Here is a 17,500-nt window from a genome sequence, read left to right as displayed (position 1 = left end):
ATTGATTTTACTTGTTAAGATAGAAAAACTAATATTTTTCTCGAAAATAATAAATAAATATAAAGTAGGTAGCAATGATAAATCAGTGCATGATTAAATAAATCGTTAAAAACAACGTTTAATGATTTATCATCGATCAATGGAATAATTTATGCTCATTTAATCTTAGTACGAATATATGTACGTGTGCGTTTATACGCACTGTGTGTAAGTTTTGCAAATGTATATGCATACGTTGACATAGAGAATGCAGATTTAATGGCGTGGACGAACACGTAAAAAAAACTTTCGAGTATTCTCCCCCATAACGTCTACTTACTACGTACTTTCCTGACGTACAATCGAAAGTATTAATGTGGGTGAAGAAGTCGGATGGAATGGAGTTGGGAGCGAGTGAGGTGACGGAGGGTGAGGAGGGGGAGAAGTGAGGGCAATTCCTTCAATTTGTCGCGAGTTTCTCTTTTTATTCCATTTGTATATTCTTCGTTTTATATATATCATTTAACCCTTAAATGATAATTTCCAATTATAAAAGCAATTATAAAATTTCATCGTCATCTTTTTTTTTTCTTTTTTTTTTTTTCGTTTTGCTTCTTTCAAATCAATACGTAAAAGTTAATAATGAAAATTGCGATAATTAGAAATTAATTAGAAATTAAATTAGAAAATTCGATTAGTAGTACTGTTTCTTTCTTTCTTTCTTTTTTTTTTTTTTATTTTTTAATTAATATTAAACGAAAGGGAAAAGGAAATGTTTCCTTTTCTTTTTTCTTTTTTTTTTTTTTTTTTTTTTTCTTTGTACTGTTTTATATGCATTATCAAATATGGAAAGAAGATACATTGTTGTTAGCCGTAATTTTGTCGCAATTTATTATCCGCTGTTTTATAGTAGAGAAATGAGAATAAGGAAAAGGAGTTCGATAAAGGAAAAAAAAGGAGAAAAAAAAAGAAGAAAAAAAAAAAAAAAAAAGAAAAATAAAAAAAGAAAAAGGAAATATTTTTCATTATTAATATGTAATATTGAATGAGAATTATCATTTTGTTTGTGCGCGTTTTTTACGTCATCGATCGTTAAATCATCCCAAGTGATATAATGATAAAAGAACAAAGGAATATATAAGAAACGTGCAAAAAGGAACCAAAAATGGAGATACGCCCCTGTTAAGACATTAATGCTCCCGATTGGAACTACATACATATGTACATATATACATATATACTTAGGATAGATACATGTATACATGTGTATATATAGATCGTATGGAGTGCGAACGGTAAACGAAAGTGGAAAACCACGTCGACTGTGATGATCTTTCATCTACGAGAGGAGCGTCTAATGCGAGTTGTTTTCTTTATCTGTGACCAACTTACCATTACGAACGATTCATTTCCATGTTACATTTCCTTCTATTCCGACAAAATGATTGCATTAGGTGGAAAATAAAATAAAAAGAAAAAGTAAGCGAATTTTTTTTTAATTAGACGCTGATATTATTTTTATACAATTTCTTTCTTCTTTAATTATTCTTTTTCCTATCTGTTTTTTTTTTTTTTTTTAACGATTGTTTTTTCTTTTTTTTTACATCCTGTTACATTATATTTTTAAGGATTATTGTACAATTATAATATATTACAACATTGTGTATATAAATATAAAATTTATTTATTTATATATATATATATATTTTTTTTTTATATTAATATAATATAAACCGTATAAAAGCTTATCTTAAATATGTCGTAAAAATATATTGAAATAATTACGAATTTACATTTTATCATTGATTAATCAAAGACGATAATCGTAATAATAATCTTGTATACGAACGAGTATATAAATCGATCGAGAACACGTTGTCGATTGTCAAGCGATAAATTTGACTGGAACGTGAGAATTATAATAATAATTAAGAACAAATTTATTCGACGATTACACTCTTCTTATTTTACTTTTTCTTTTTTTTTTTTTTTTTTTTTCCTTATCTTCAAGATATCGTATATAGATTCTTTTAATTCACACTTTTGCGATTAAACGATCGATTTTTCTAAACACGTTTCACTTGCCTTACCAACGATGACGACAAAATGATATTCCACTGATTTATAATCTAACATTATGCGAGAATAAAAATCTAAACAATTCGCATAAATTGTGTTTACTTAAATGCAAATGACGACATGACACGACATTTAATCTTAACTGAAAACAAAACGTGAACGGTCTTTGAATTTTATTACAAGTTTTTTAATTCATTGCAAAACATTACACAAGTGCACGTTAAATGATCATCTTACAGTTTATACACGCATATATACATATATATATATATATATATATATATATATATATATATATATTATAATAATAATTAATTATATTTTTAATTAGAACACGTATTTAATGTTTTCTCTAATGCGGGAAAATATTTACCAGTCGAATAAATTCTATAATATGAAAATAATTCAAATTTGTACGATATGAGAATTGTTAAAACTTTTGCGATATAAAAAAATTGTTTAAATTAGTCCAATACGATTAATTGTTTAAATGTTAAAATATACGCCATTTTTTTTAATTTCGATAATGTAAAATCAAATAGGAAGGAATAAAATGAATAAATAAATAGAAATACAAATAAAAAGGGAAAAAGTTTAGAAGAATACTGACTAATGATCTCCAAATGAATTTTTCTTATTATTATTATAGAAATGAATCAGATAAGATAGAATGGGGGATCGAAGAAGATCGAATATGATCGAGAAGAATCAAATGAAATCCAACAGTATTGAATAAGATCGAAAAGAATCGATGAATTCAAAAAATGAATTAAAAAAAATAAAAAAAAAAAAAGAAGAAAATATATGAGACCGAACAGATTTAAATAGGATCAGATAGGATCAAATAGAATTTAAAAAGATCGAATAGAATTGAATAAGACCAAATAGGAAAGAATAGGATCATCATAATTAGAATTAAAGAATGTTAATTATTTTCTAAGCAAAAGGAAAAGATTCTCTCTCTCTCTCTCTCTCTCTCTCTCTCTCTCTTTTCATAAATTTTTCAATGAATAAAAAATTATTTACGATTAATCCCAGTTGTTGTATTAACACATATCTCGAAATAATTTCAAATATATGCCCTACACGTCGGGCACAGTTGACATTTATACAGAATGAATAATTTTAACTTCAAAAAGGATGCTGTATATTTTTTGAAGACTCGAAAACAATAATAGATAGGTATAAAAATACACTTTCAATTCTGTCATTATCATATCAGTAAAAAAAAAAAAAAAAAGAAAAAAAAAAAAATTCATGAATCCTGTAAATTATTTCAATTGAGCTTAAAATTGTTTCGGGATCACCTCGCAACTAGGATTATTGCGAATTTGAAAATCTTTGTGTAAAAGTATTTAAGAAAAAAAAAAAAAAAAAAAGAAAAAGAAAAAAAAATTATATAAATTTCTTAAAATTTTTTTTTTTATTAGAGTATCGATTTTTTTTACAACTAGAACTTAATTATAATTCATCAAAGGTGATCAGTGAAATATACTTCCTGAATCATCACTCGTGTCTCCATGTCTCCGCTGTTCGGAATAGTTTAATTTGTTGATTCAATTCACGTATAGTGCATACCATAAATATATATACGAGCCATTTTAGTTTAAACATATGTATTTATACACGTATGAGTCTTACCGGTGGTAAAAGTGTCTTACCGATTTGAATGATATCGATTTATATATCATATTCAGATTACAAAGAATTTTTTTAATTAGAATGTTAACCATTTAGAAAGAATATTTTTCTTTTCAAATACTAATAGATAATAAGAATAAATATTCTTTCTATTTCAATATCTACGTATGTATATTAAAATTTACATATATAAAATATCAAACGTTATATATTATTATTGCGTATCGATTTATCATATTAATTAATTTGAATATATTTAATAATTAAATAATTAATATATATTTTAATATAAATTTTAATATATATATATAAAAATTTGAGATAGGTGATTTTGACCTTCCTGATGAGTCACACTTTTGATCGGCCATCTTTGATCGATGACGATACTGTCAAGATCATGTTAGAGCAAAATCGGTAATTGCAGAAAGGCTTGATTCTGTTCAACAAATCATTTCAGAAACCATATTCAGAAACTAGGATTGGTGTGAAAATATTCGAGATGGGTGCCACATGAATTAAGTGAGAAGAATTTAAATGATCGAATCATCATATCCACGTCTCTGCATGCACGGAACAAAATCGAATCCATTTTGAATCGGATAATAAGTGGGGATGAAAAATGGATTACCTATAAAAACGTCGTAAGGAAAAGTTTTTTAATTTAATTTTTAATTGTGAACCCAGAAAACCTAACTGCTCTATCTCTAAACCGAAATTGAGCCTTTTGAAACCGAACGAAAAGCTAAACTCGAAGAGATACTCTGTCAGCAATTGGACAATTTAAAAATAGCATTTCAAAAAAAGAGACTGGCGATGTTCAATAGAAAGAACATTATACTACTTCATGATAATGCCAGGCCATCATAATGCTTTGGAGACCCGTCAGAAATTCTGACGCATCCATCATACTTCCCGGACTTAGCACCTCCTGATTAACCACTTGTTTCTGTCCTAATAAAATTTTTTGCAAGACAAAAAATTCAAAAACGAAAAAGATATCAGATAAACACTGATTCAATTTTTCGCCTCTAGGGATAAGGCTTTTTTTTTTTTTTTAAATGAGATATACAAATTGCCATCACTTTAGCAAGAAGTCATAAATAATGATAGCAATTATATTATTCAATAAAATTTATTTAAGGTATGAAAAATTGTATGTATGTGTGTATGTGTATATATAAATATATATAAATAGTGCTACATTTAAGAAAAGTATTTTTTGAAGAAACAATTATCGATTCAACGTGTGTAAGAAATAAAAGGAAAAGAAATAAAGAGACAAAAAAAAAAGAGAAAGAAGAAGAAAAAAGTAAAGAAATATATTTGAATAGCTAATATTTTTATTCGTCGTTTAAAATCATACTATCTTAAGCTCATACGCTTTGATCATTCCATTATTCAGGAAGAGATCCTCGCATGTAGCATACAAGATATTCTCATAAAACCAAATTTAACATTCGTCGAGGTTGTACCTTACGAACAAAAAATCCTCGTCGTTGTGAATGTTCGCATGAATTTTTTTCGGACGATATCGATTGTACGGAGAAAAAAAAAGAAGTAAAAAGAGAGAAAGAGAGAGAAAGAGAGAGGAGGAAAGAGAGAGAAAGATAGATAATTCGATTGGAACGATGAGTGAAAAAAAAAAAATTACATAAATACGGAAATAAGAAGAAAAAAGAAACGACGACAACTAAAAAATAAAGAAAACAAAAAAAAATCAAAAAAGAGAAAGATAGGTAATTCGGTTGGGACGATGAGTAAAAAAAAAAGGAAATAACATAAATTTAAAGATAAGAAATGGAAAAAAAAAGAACAAGTAGAGGAAATAAAATAACGACGTCGATAGTACAAATAAAGAAAACAAAATAAGAAAAAAAAGGGAGAGAGGAAGGGAGAGAGAGAGAGAGAGAGAGAGAGAGATATGCAATTCGATTGGAACGATGAGTGAAGAAAAAAAAAAAGAAAAAAAAAACCGAACAGAGAAAAGAAAAGAACGACGACAACGATAATGATGACAATGACGACGACGAACATAAGATGACGTCGATGGCGAAAGAAAAAAAAAAAAAGAATGTTTGAAAAGTAAAAGAAAAAAATATATAAAAATATCGAGATATCGAAAGAAAAAAAAGAGTTACGTATGCTTTTATAACAACTCAATGATATTCGGTGCCTATGCCGACGTTCTTCAAGTTTTCTCTGATTAGAATCCAATGACTTCCGTATTTATTGCATTATTACGGTGCGCTTCACGACAACGTTATGTCAACGTTCCTTAGAAAGTGATAGAAGTACAATCGTGTCGAATCAACGTCGATTATTCTCCCCATTCAATGACGTTCATTCCAGAACCGTATCTAGCGGATGAACGTTTTAGATTTTAGGCACGAAATAACCCATTTGGTTGCCCCTAAACGTGACGTTTTTTACTCCTTTTTCCTTTTTTTTTTCTTTTTTTTACGACCGCTGGTCATAATTTTTTATCTTCCAATGTAATTATGTAAGTTCCAGTTCATGTAATATATGTGTATATTTATATGTAAAATTACTTGTTATATGTATACGTTAAATGTATACATATACACGTATACATGTTTTAATTTAGCCATATTAGAAATATATATATATATATATATATATATATATATATAAAATAATATGTAAATAAATGAAATGTAAACAAAAGAATATATATATGTATACATATATGTATATAATTTTCCTCTCTTTCTTTTTATTAGGACTTTACTTCCTCCTAATTTATTTTTTATCTTGTTTTTATGCAATCCATAAAAAAGAAAATGATTAGAATTTTTTAGTTTCTTTCGGATTTTTATTTTTATGACACTGTTTGAGTTGCATCATACTGGACACACGTCACTGAATCTTTCTCGTAATTTTTTCTTTCTTTCTTTTTTTTTTTTCATTTTATAAAGGGGTGCGTTATACTGAGCAAGTCAAAATTTTCTTACGACTTTCGATTACTTGATACGGTTTTTTATTATTTCCTTTTTCACAAATAGTAAATATAATTTCTACATGAGGACATGGGAGAAAAAGAAACATAAAAAAAAGAGGAAGAACAGGAAATAAAAAAAAAATTTAAAAAAATAAAAAAAAATAAAAAAATAACGAACGAAAAGAAAATAGGAAGGATCAAACAAATTGAACGAGATGATAGATGGGATTAGAAAGCCTTTGAGAAAAATCAAAAAGAAAATGAAAACGAAAACCAAGATCATAAAAGAAAAAAGTCATAAAAATGAAACGTGAAATTATAATGAAGTCAAAAGGGGAAAAAAAAAACAAACGAACAAAAAGAAAAAAGATAGGACCAGAGAGAGGGGGGAGCGAGAAGAGAGAGAAATAAAAATCTAAAATAAATAAGAAAAGAAAAAGAAGAAAAATCCGTCGAAAATGAAAGTTAGGACATCGACTTAATTTTAATATATATATTTTTTTCTTTTTTTTTTTTTTTCTTCTAAGATCTAATTCTATCAAACCACAAATTTCTTATAACGAATTGATGAAATGGTTGAGCGTGGAAGAAGAAAAAAAAAAAAAAGAAAAGAAAAGAAAAAGAGAAAGATCAAGGAAGAGCTTAGTGACAAATCTTAGTGTTTTGCCAAAAGTAATAAAAAAAAAAAAAAAAAAAAAAGGAAAAAGAAAAAATTATGTCTAATCTTGCACGCACAGGTGCAAACACTTACGTTGCGTAATTTTGCCAACTGGCCTTTCTGGTTGACATTGATGTCGTAAGTGTGCAATATATGCACGGTGAAAGCTATAAACATAACCATTGATTATGCGACTTCGTAGTGCACACATAGTTCGTTCTACGTGACACGTGTTTAACATTTTCTACCTCTAATTTGTAAATTTTAACTCGAAGAATGAAGATCTCCTTAATAACGGGTCTTATTGTTATCTTCCAATGTAATATGTAAGTCCTAGTTCATGTAATATATGTATATGCTATGTAATTTTACTTGATATATACGTTAAATGTATATATGTGTATACACGCATACCTATTTTAATTTGACCATATTAGAAGATATATATATATATATATATATATATATATATTATGTATAATATGTAAATAAATAATATGTAAATGGAAAAAAGATATATATATATTTTTTTTAATAATCTAGACAAGTTAACTTCAAATAATAGGAATTATATACTATGTAAATATATACTAATATAGTCATTTTTCTGATTAATATTTTAAATTAGGAATTTCTCATTACTCGAATTAATTTTCAAAATTTGGAATTGGTCATTTCTCGAATTTAGTAACAAGTTAAGAAATATATATACGTCGTATATTAATTTATTTATTTACATAACTTTTATGTATATAAAAGGTATATGTGTAAGTTATTCAAATCTCTATTAATTTTATATATACTAATATATAATAATAGAAATTAATTTTTCAAAGGAAAATGTTTAGTTCAAGGAGACATATGTATAGATTTATATCTACGTTATATTATGGGGTATTAAAATGTTGAATATCCTGTTGATATTTTTCTTTCAAAAAAAAAAAAAAGAAAGAAAAAAAAAGAAAAAAAAATTAACTCCATTGCTTAAGAAAAAGAAAAAAAATATATATATATATATATCGTATATATGTGTATTATAATATCATCGTTGTGTTAATGAAAATATGCAAATAATATTGGTGGTAAATAAATGCATTTATATATGCAATGTGTTGGCCGATGTTTTACGAAATAAATTGTAAAAAAAAATTAAAAACCGCAAGCTTGACATATATTTTTCATTACGACGAAAAATTAGGAGTGCCATTACGAAATAAAAAAAAAAAAAATTAAGAATAACGATTGAATATCTTTGAAGAATAATGATGTAATTGTTTGAAAGAAAAAAAACTAAGCAAAAAAAGAAAAATGTTTTTTTTTTTTTTTTTTTTTTTTTTAACAGCTTTGTCACAGAATAGAAAAAGAAAAGGGAGGAAAAACTTTCTGAATTTATAACTAAATTTCTTTTTTTTGTTTTTTCTTTTTTTTTTTTTACTATAATTTACTTCGAGACAATTTTGTAACTAACGATATATATATATAGATATATTGTAACTAACGATACATACATATATATATATATACATATACATATACATATATATATATATATATATATATATATATATATATATTACTATGAAATTGGTATGATCAATACTTAGCTATATGTTTATAGTATTCATTGTATATACATTACACAATTACGACATCAATGTCAATCGGAAAGGTCAATCAGTGGATTACGTTAGCATTTGAAGGAGCACGTGAGAGTCACCTGGTACACACACACACACACACACACACACACACACGCACACACCCACACACACATATATCGGTCAATGTACCTTAGAAAAGTCATAATACATCAGATGATAAACGATAGAATTGAAATACAATGAATATTATCTATCATCTCGAAAAGAATTATACATATGTGACGTTTTTTATTTTTTTTTTCTTTCTTTCTTTCTTTTTGTTGTAATTTTTGAAATCGTCAAACGATAATATATTAATAACAATGCTTTCTCTATTTTGCAAACATTTGCAACAGACAATGTATTTTCTACTTTCTCGTTAATACGTAGCTTTCGAGTTAGCTGGTCGTTCTCGCAAAGTGAAAGTTCAAGCTATATCAGATAAAAATAATTATTAATAATAAGATAGAGGAAAGAAAGAAAGAAAAAAAAGAAAGAAATAGAAAAAGAAAAAAAAAAGAAAAAAGAAAAAAAAATAAGCAAAATAATAAACCACACAAATGTCCCGATCAAATTAATTAATTGATATCGTTGAGAACATTTAAGTTTTCGTTCCTTCGTTTGATGCTTCGTTTTTGAAAATTGTTTATTTAAAAAAAAAAAAAAAAAAAAAAAAAAATTGTAAGTTAATATTCGACAAACGTTAATGAGATTTATCTTGCGAATTAATTATTTAATTGTTTATTATTTATAATCGTTAATTTAATTGTAAATTAAAGATCAATTGAGTTATTTGAATTTAGAAATATATCTATGTTTCGTAAAAATTTTCCCCACGGAGCTTATATTTCATATTAAAAAAAATTGTTAAATAGAATTTTAAATGATTTGGTTTTTGAAAAATATTTATTTCTTTTTTTTTTTTCGTTTTACAAAAAATCAATCGCATATTCTAAAATACCGTTTATTAGCTTAATTATTAAAATCGTTAAATTTTACTTCACGAAATGAAATTTAGAAAAAAAAAAAAAAAAAAAAAAAGAAAAGTATATATATACATTTTTTTTTCTTTTCATCAAATCAATGGACCATTCCAACTTATATTTTACTGTAACGAATTATTAAATTTAATTTGACAATAAGTTATACATAACTGACCAATAATGACTCGTAATCGTCGTAAAAAATAAAATATTTATAGACGTTGTTAACTTTAATGAAATTTAATGATCGATATTATGTATTTTTATTAATCATCATTACGTCATCCTGACAATAGATAACCGTGAGATTTATAATAGTGGACAAGAAAATTGTACAAGGTAATAATACTAATCATCGTTTCTAATTCGGATGGACAAGTTAATTTTAATCTAAAAATTCAAATCACTCTGCATCTCCAGGGTGCGCAGTTTTTTTATTTTTTTTTTTTTTTATTTTCAAAAATCGAACATTCACACATTCATAGTAATAAATCATACTGCAATATTGATCTCTATGAAAACGTCAACTTTATTGACTTTGATATTTGTTTATTTTTCTTTTCTTTTAATTTTCATTTATTTTATTTTATTTCATTTTTTTTTTGTCTTTTCTCTCCTCCATTCCGACAAAAAATTAATAAAATATATAATACAAGGAATAAATCTACAAGAGTTAAAGATTATCATTTCGACCTTGAAAAGAAGAACACGTAAAACATCAATCTCAAAGTAGATATTGCATCTATTTTACATTAAATAATATATAGTAATGCATTTTTTAATAATCTTGAAATTAAAAGATACGTGTATTATTATATCATTTAGCTCTATATACGAATGTATCTTATTTTCATGTTTATATACGAGCAGGTTAATTAAATGGTACAAAAAAAGAAAAAAGAAAAATGATGAAAAGAAAAAATACTTGAACTAACATTAATAAAAAAGATATTATGTTAATGAAAAATCAAAATAACTTTCACTTATGACGACAACAATGTAAAAAAAAAAAGGGAAAAGGGCAAAAGAAGATAGAAAAAAAAAGAGAGAAGATAGAAAAAAAAAAAAAAATAAAAAATAAAAAAACCTTCTCAAAAATAATCCACTTTCAAATAAAACGTAAATAAAAGTGATAATCACATCTAATGTCAATTAGTTCTATTAAATCCTTTTAATTCGTAACGTCACTCTTTGGATGATAATAATAAATACTTAAAATTGACTCTGCTACAAGGTTAAAGCAATTATTTGTCTTTGTTTTTCTTCAAGAGTGAGAGAGAGAGAGAGAGAGAGAGAGAGGGTGGGAGGGATAGGGGGAGAGAAAACAAAAAAGAAAATAGAAATTATTTAAGTTCAAAGAGTCAATAATTAAATGCAGTCAATGCATTACAAATTAATACTACTAATTATTTGATTCATTTTTCTGACAGAATGAATATCGGTAACCATGACAAATACTTCCTCGGCTACTGTACCGACTTTTATCTGATTAATTTCATTCACAAAAAGTTTTTTCTTTTTCCTAGCCGAAGAATGAAATTCCGTAGCATTTGTTTTTGATTTAATATTATATATATTGTCAGGAGTAATCCCGGAACCTGGCATTATTATTATTTTTCCATCAGCTTCCTTACACATCATTTGCAATACATTAATACCTTTCTCGGCTGTGTCCTTTTGTCCTGATGACAATATCCTTGCGAAACCGATTTTGGATAATATTTTAATTCCTTCCAAAGGATCACGTAATTCGTCGAAAGCACGATGGAACGTTACGGGTAATTCACCAGCTGTCTTTATTATTTCCTTGCAATAAAGTATATCGATTTCACGATCATTCGTCAAAGCACCGAAAACAAAACCATTTACTATTCGTGAATCCTTAAACATTTGCAAATCGTTCAACATGGCATTCATCTCATCACGTGAATAAATATAATTTCCGCTTCTAATGCGTAACATAACGAAGATTTTTATATTCGTTAAATTACGAATTGCTTTCACCAAACCAATTGTTGGTGTTAAACCACCTTCCGATAAAGCCGAACATATCTCCAATCTTCCGGCACCACCTATAATCGCATTCTTTGCCGACTCAATTGTGTCCACGCAAATTTCCAACATTTTCTCCTTCAGTATCTGAAATATTCCAACGAATGAATTTTTTTTGAAAAACCTCGAACTATCTCGCTATACCTAATCTCTATTTTCGTATATATACAATATTTTTAAATTTTCATATTATCGAAAAATTATTTCTAATAGTTAGAAATGTTCTTTTAATGATAATTTATATAAATGATTAAAAACTATACCATGAAGATAATCAATTTCGATTAAAATTTAAATTTATATATCGTAATCTTCATTATATATATTTTTATTTTATATACATATAATTTTTTATCTTATATATAATTGTTTTCTCTATATATAGAGTTAATTTAACAAATAAAAATAAATAAATACAATTTTTAAATCATTATTATTTTATACAGACTCTAAATTTTTATATATGTATTTACAATTTATTTAATAATAATTTTAAAATGTTTATTGTTTAAATCGATTTCACACAAATTACCGAAATAAAATTATAATTTGATCACATTTTACAAAGTAATTGATAAACAAAAAAAAAATCAATTCTCCGATTTTACAATTACAAAAATTGCATTAATTAAAATTTTTAACATTTTTAATCGTGCCAGTAATATTAAAAAGTATCGACTGGCATCTTCTGAATTAAAATTTTTATTTATTATATTAAACAAAGGATGCTTTGAGGATTCATCATTATCATCCGTTAGTAAATCCATCAGTTTTGTGAAAACGTACCATAAGGACAGACTCGGCTCTAGATTATTTAATACCCCGTGCATATGTGTATATATATATAATCGAATGTTTTAATTTCTTTTTTGTTTGAGATTGAGATTATTCATTTTTTTTTAAGCAATAAAATTTCAATACACACATAACTTAATTAACAAAGATTATATATTCGATATATATTAATATTCGTAATAACAATTAATTATCTTAGTCTATAATATAAAGGATAATACTATTTCTAAGAATAGATAAAAAGAAAAAAAAAGAGAAAGAAAAAAATATTCAAATTGAAAATATTAAATCTTTAGATAGCTAATTAGTTTCTTAAAGAAAAAATCAATAATATATCGTATTAACGGCAATGATATTTAAGAATGAATAGATAAATAAAGATAACATATGAGTTAATTTCCATATAACTCATTTTTCATGTTCATTTACTTACAGTCTATTGAGAATTAACTAAAGATGTTCTTAATAAATTCCAAAATAATATATATCTCGTATAATTGATCGATTTTAAAATATTAATCACAAATTTACAGATCTAACAATGACAACACTTGAGATAATAAAAAGTAAAGAAAACAAATAAATGTGATTTCACAATATACTACATTATTGTTACCTGTCATTAAGTGGGTATAAAAACACGGCTAAAGTTGTGTCAAGAGACGACGTTTCTTGCTAATCAGCGTATCAATATCGTTCAGCCAATCCCCGTCAGTAATTTACGTTCCTATAGACCTAACCAAACAGAAGAAACGTTTGATTATTTCACTTCTATCATAAATTCTCATTTTTTTTTTTTCATTTTCTTTTCTTTTTTTTGATTATGCGGAAGTAGAATTTTGTTATATAAAACATTCGTTTTATAAAACTTGTTACGATATATAAAAAGTTTTATCGTTTTGTCGTCGCTATTCTTTTCTCAATTAGAATTACAAACCAAGTAGTAGAAAAGTAATCGAGAGATGACGCCATTGGTAAGAAAATTTCTCGCGACGATAGCTCCATCTCTAGGGCATTTTTTTCACTACGTAAGACAGCGCTATATTTAAGAATTGAAAGTATTATTTCCGAATAATGTAAAACTAGACAGATATATGAAACAACTTTTCATTTTGCGCAGTTAATATATTTAAATAAAATACGACGTGCTTAAAGAAAAAGAAAAGAAGTTTATAAAAAAAAAAACTTTTCAGCGCAAGAATTAATTATTTATTTTTTACAATTAAGTTACAATTAAATATATATATATATCGCAACGAATGAAGAATTGAAAATATAATAAAATTATTTTTAATTATTTTCATAGAAACTTACTGATAATGTAAAACTATTCTTCCTAAAACTTCATTTATTTCTTCACGATGACGTCCATGGAAAAAAAATGTAGTCTATATAAGAAAAAAAAAAAAAAAAGCAACCAGTAAAAATGTAAATGTACGAAATGAAAGTATAATAATACTATTTTACAAATGAATTTAAAACTAGTTCAAGTTTTTTTCTTTTTTCTTTAATGACAAATGAAAAGCCTATCGGATTCTATCTATAGAATCTATCATAAAGATGGAAAAAAAAATCGATCGAAAAATTACAGGTATTTTTTACGATTTTCATTAATATATTAATTTCGATAATAAAAATTGAAATAATACAAGTATTAAAATTACACCGATTTTAAGTTGATAATAATAGTATCGATTATCAAAAGCATATCGATTTTAATTTTCACTTTTATAATCATTTATAAAGTTTCTCTACTTACCTTCAGATTATAATGATCACAATTTATTAACATATAATTTTATGATATTTAATTTTTGTCACTAACGTTTATCAAATGAAACGACCGTAGATGACTAAACCAAATAAGGAAGAGAAATGAATGTCTTACCTGGACGAACATTTATTTATTACTTATAACAATATGACTGTCGCAGTGTCACGTGATCTTGATTATCCAATCAGCGCGACAATTTTGTCCAACCAATCAGATTTCAATAATTTTTGGTTAGGTCCTTCAGTTGTTTTCAATACTCGAGAAACGTTTGATTATATTTCCTTTAGCATAATAAATTTACTCGTTTCTCTGATTATGTGAAAATAGATGAGTGCAATATTTGTTTTATTAAAAATATATATATATATATATATTAAACATCAAATGTATCAAACGTTACGTTAAAAAGAAAACAGTGTTATATTTTTTCTCAATTAGAATTAAAACAGATTTTAAAATGATCAAGAGACAACGACGTCATCATGGTAAGTTATCATCGGAAGTATTATTTTAGATACATGTAAAACCTAATTATCGATATATATTGTAATAATTTTTTTTTTCTTTAAATCATAATACATTTTAAAGAATAATATAAATAAAAAAAGGAAAAAAAGCCCCTACGTAAAAAAAAATTCAAAATTAATTATACAAATGGATATGAGTATTCAACGATAATACCATACGTTTATACTAGATATAAATATGTGCATAATAAATGATCAGGATTAACGAGGATTAATTTTTATAGGAGATATATAAAGCGCATTTGATATACTATATTATACAACGTACATAGTAAAATAATACCAAGAGCGATACAAGTAAAAAATAATAATAATAATAATAATAATAATAATAATAATAATAATTTTATAACAGACGATTCAGAAGCGAATCTCGCGACGGAAAGTGTTCAAATCTGAATTAAAATTTTATATATATATATATAGAATTATGAAATAAATTATCTTTTTCAGAAATATTGCAACTATTCGAAATTGTCAGCGGATTAGAGAATTTAATTATTTATTTATTCATTTATTGTTTTTCTTTTTTTTTTTTCTTTCTTTTCTTTTATTTTCGTTTCAATGCCGAACGCGACGCAATGAACTTATCTATGCAATATAATCCATCATTTGTGATTAATCGGTAAAACGATCAAAGAAACTCATATTTCAAATAAAATTCTTATATATTTAATTAATTAATATATATATATATACATATATATATATATATATATATATATATATATTAATGCAATAAAATTTTCGATTAAAATCCAATAAAGATTTGTATATATAAAATTAACTATGTAAAACCAGGACTGTCCACGAACAAATCTATAAAAATTTGTAGATCCCCATAGATCATATTGAAAATATCTTGTCGATCTTAAATGAATTCATTATTTCCTTTAGAACTTTCCTTTTATATTCTTTCAATGCTTTTGAAATTAATTTAAACGACAAAAAAGTCAAGTAAATATTTTAAAGTACATATAATATACGAATATGTGTGTGTGTGTGTGTGTGTGTGTGTGTGTGTGTATTTGAACGCGTTAGTTGTTATAACGTTAATCTATTACGATCATTTAAAATACAATTCGAAACAATGATATCGTCGGATATAATTAATGTGTAACGCATTCGTATCTCTCAAACACGTTAATTCATCCAATTCTCAATAATTTTTTTTTGTTTTTCTCTTTCTTTCGTTCGATTTTGTTTTTCTCATTTTATTTTCGTTTAAATGACATCATTTTAGGAACGTTTAAGATCGTTCGATGTAATTACGTGACGAGACATACGAGATGATAATTTAATAATAATAATAATAATGATAATAATAATAATAATTAATAATAATAATAATAATAATAATAATAATAAAATAATATAATAATCTAAATAATAATCTAAATAATAATAATAATAATAATAATAATAATAATAAAAAGAAAATATGCGTACGAACACGTAGCGAAAGGGAATAATAAATATGTTGTGTTGGCCAATACTTATTTAAGGATTGGACCAAAAGAGATTTATATGCAAATAAAAAGTCGCGTGAGAGTTATTGTTATTTCTAAAAAAGAAAAGAAATAAAAGGAATAAAAAGATAAAAAAAAAGAAAATAGTTATATAAACAAAACAAGTAATAAGTATATTATATTGGGATGAGAGACGAAAAAAATTCGTGTTTACACGTTTTCAGAATTTACATATTTTTGAAAGATAAAACGAACGACGACGTAGATAAAAAGTAGGAATATAATAATAATAATAATAATAATAATAATAATAATAATAATAATAATAATAATGATGATGATAATTAAAAAAAAAAAAGGATAAAAAAGAAAATAATGTTGGAAAAGTTTTTACATAAAGTCGACATCGACGTTGTTACTTTAAATATAAATAGAAAAAAGCAAAAGAGAAAAAAAGAAATAAAGCGTCTGACATACTTCGATAATTAATACGATTTGTTTGATAGTTCTTTTTTTCCTTTTTCTAGCGAGAGATCAACATTTTTTTTTTTTTTTTTTTTTTTTTTTTTTTCTATATCTTCCTCTTTTTCTTCTCTACAACATGGCGCCGTCGGCGTTCGCCGCCATGTTATGAATATACGTATATTTCTTTATTTTTTTTTTTTTTTCTTTTATCTCTTGCGTTTCGTACATTTGTTATTTCTCTCATTAAAATTTATAATGATTTCGAGAGAATAAAATTGTATGTCATTTGTTATATTTCATTGTTCTTCTTTTTTTTTTCATATTACTCTTTTTTTTCTTTATTCTTTTTTTTCTCTTCTCTCCTTTCATTTTTCTTCAGTTTCGTTTTTATTTTACTTTCGAATGAATCTTTTTTTTTTGTTTAGAAAAAAAAGAAAAAGAAAAAAGAGGCTAGTATAATCTCTCTTCCCTTCCCCCTC

General features: G+C 25.3%; 2 protein-coding genes across 22 annotated transcripts in view; both read right to left on the bottom strand.

Moving 5' to 3' along the window:
- Positions 1–10,048: 10,048 nt before the first annotated feature.
- On the bottom strand, positions 10,049–14,642 carry LOC118445077 (copper homeostasis protein cutC homolog). Of its 4 annotated transcripts, XM_035874025.2 has the most exons (4): positions 14,546–14,564; positions 14,101–14,174; positions 13,403–13,521; positions 10,049–12,078 (listed from the first exon to the last, which is right to left on the bottom strand). In XM_035874025.2, the coding sequence occupies exon 4, from the start codon at positions 12,061–12,063 to the stop codon at positions 11,326–11,328; it is 738 nt and encodes a 245-aa protein (XP_035729918.2). In that variant the 5' UTR covers positions 12,064–12,078; positions 13,403–13,521; positions 14,101–14,174; positions 14,546–14,564; the 3' UTR covers positions 10,049–11,325. The 4 variants fall into 4 exon arrangements, with proteins under 4 accessions (XP_035729918.2, XP_035729917.2, XP_085512095.1 ...); XM_035874024.2 differs by lacking the exon at positions 14,101–14,174 and having other exon boundaries at positions 14,546–14,642; XM_085655969.1 differs by lacking the exons at positions 14,101–14,174; positions 14,546–14,564 and having other exon boundaries at positions 13,403–13,710.
- A 2,021-nt stretch (positions 14,643–16,663) lies between these two features.
- LOC118445071 (uncharacterized) overlaps positions 16,664–17,500 on the bottom strand; it is a 117,343-nt gene continuing 116,506 nt past the window's right edge. For all 18 annotated transcript variants that reach the window (XM_085655967.1, XM_035873996.2, XM_035873997.2 and 15 more), the window contains one exon: positions 16,664–17,500. This exon is cut by the window's right edge and continues 468 nt beyond it. The gene's annotated coding sequence lies outside the window, so the exon portion shown is untranslated.

This window comes from Vespa mandarinia, chromosome 3, assembly GCF_050613455.1.
Source record: "Vespa mandarinia isolate Hongniang chromosome 3, ASM5061345v1, whole genome shotgun sequence".
In the NCBI taxonomy this organism is placed as follows: Eukaryota; Metazoa; Arthropoda; class Insecta; order Hymenoptera; family Vespidae; genus Vespa; species Vespa mandarinia.
Note: the sequence above shows the minus strand (reverse complement) of the source record. Positions and strands in the feature narration are given on the sequence as shown.

What these genes read in the sequence shown, in the direction of transcription:
- LOC118445077 (XM_035874024.2), bottom strand. Translation starts at nt 12,063, where the DNA reads ATGTTGGAAATTTGCGTGGACACAATTGAGTCGGCAAAGAATGCGATT.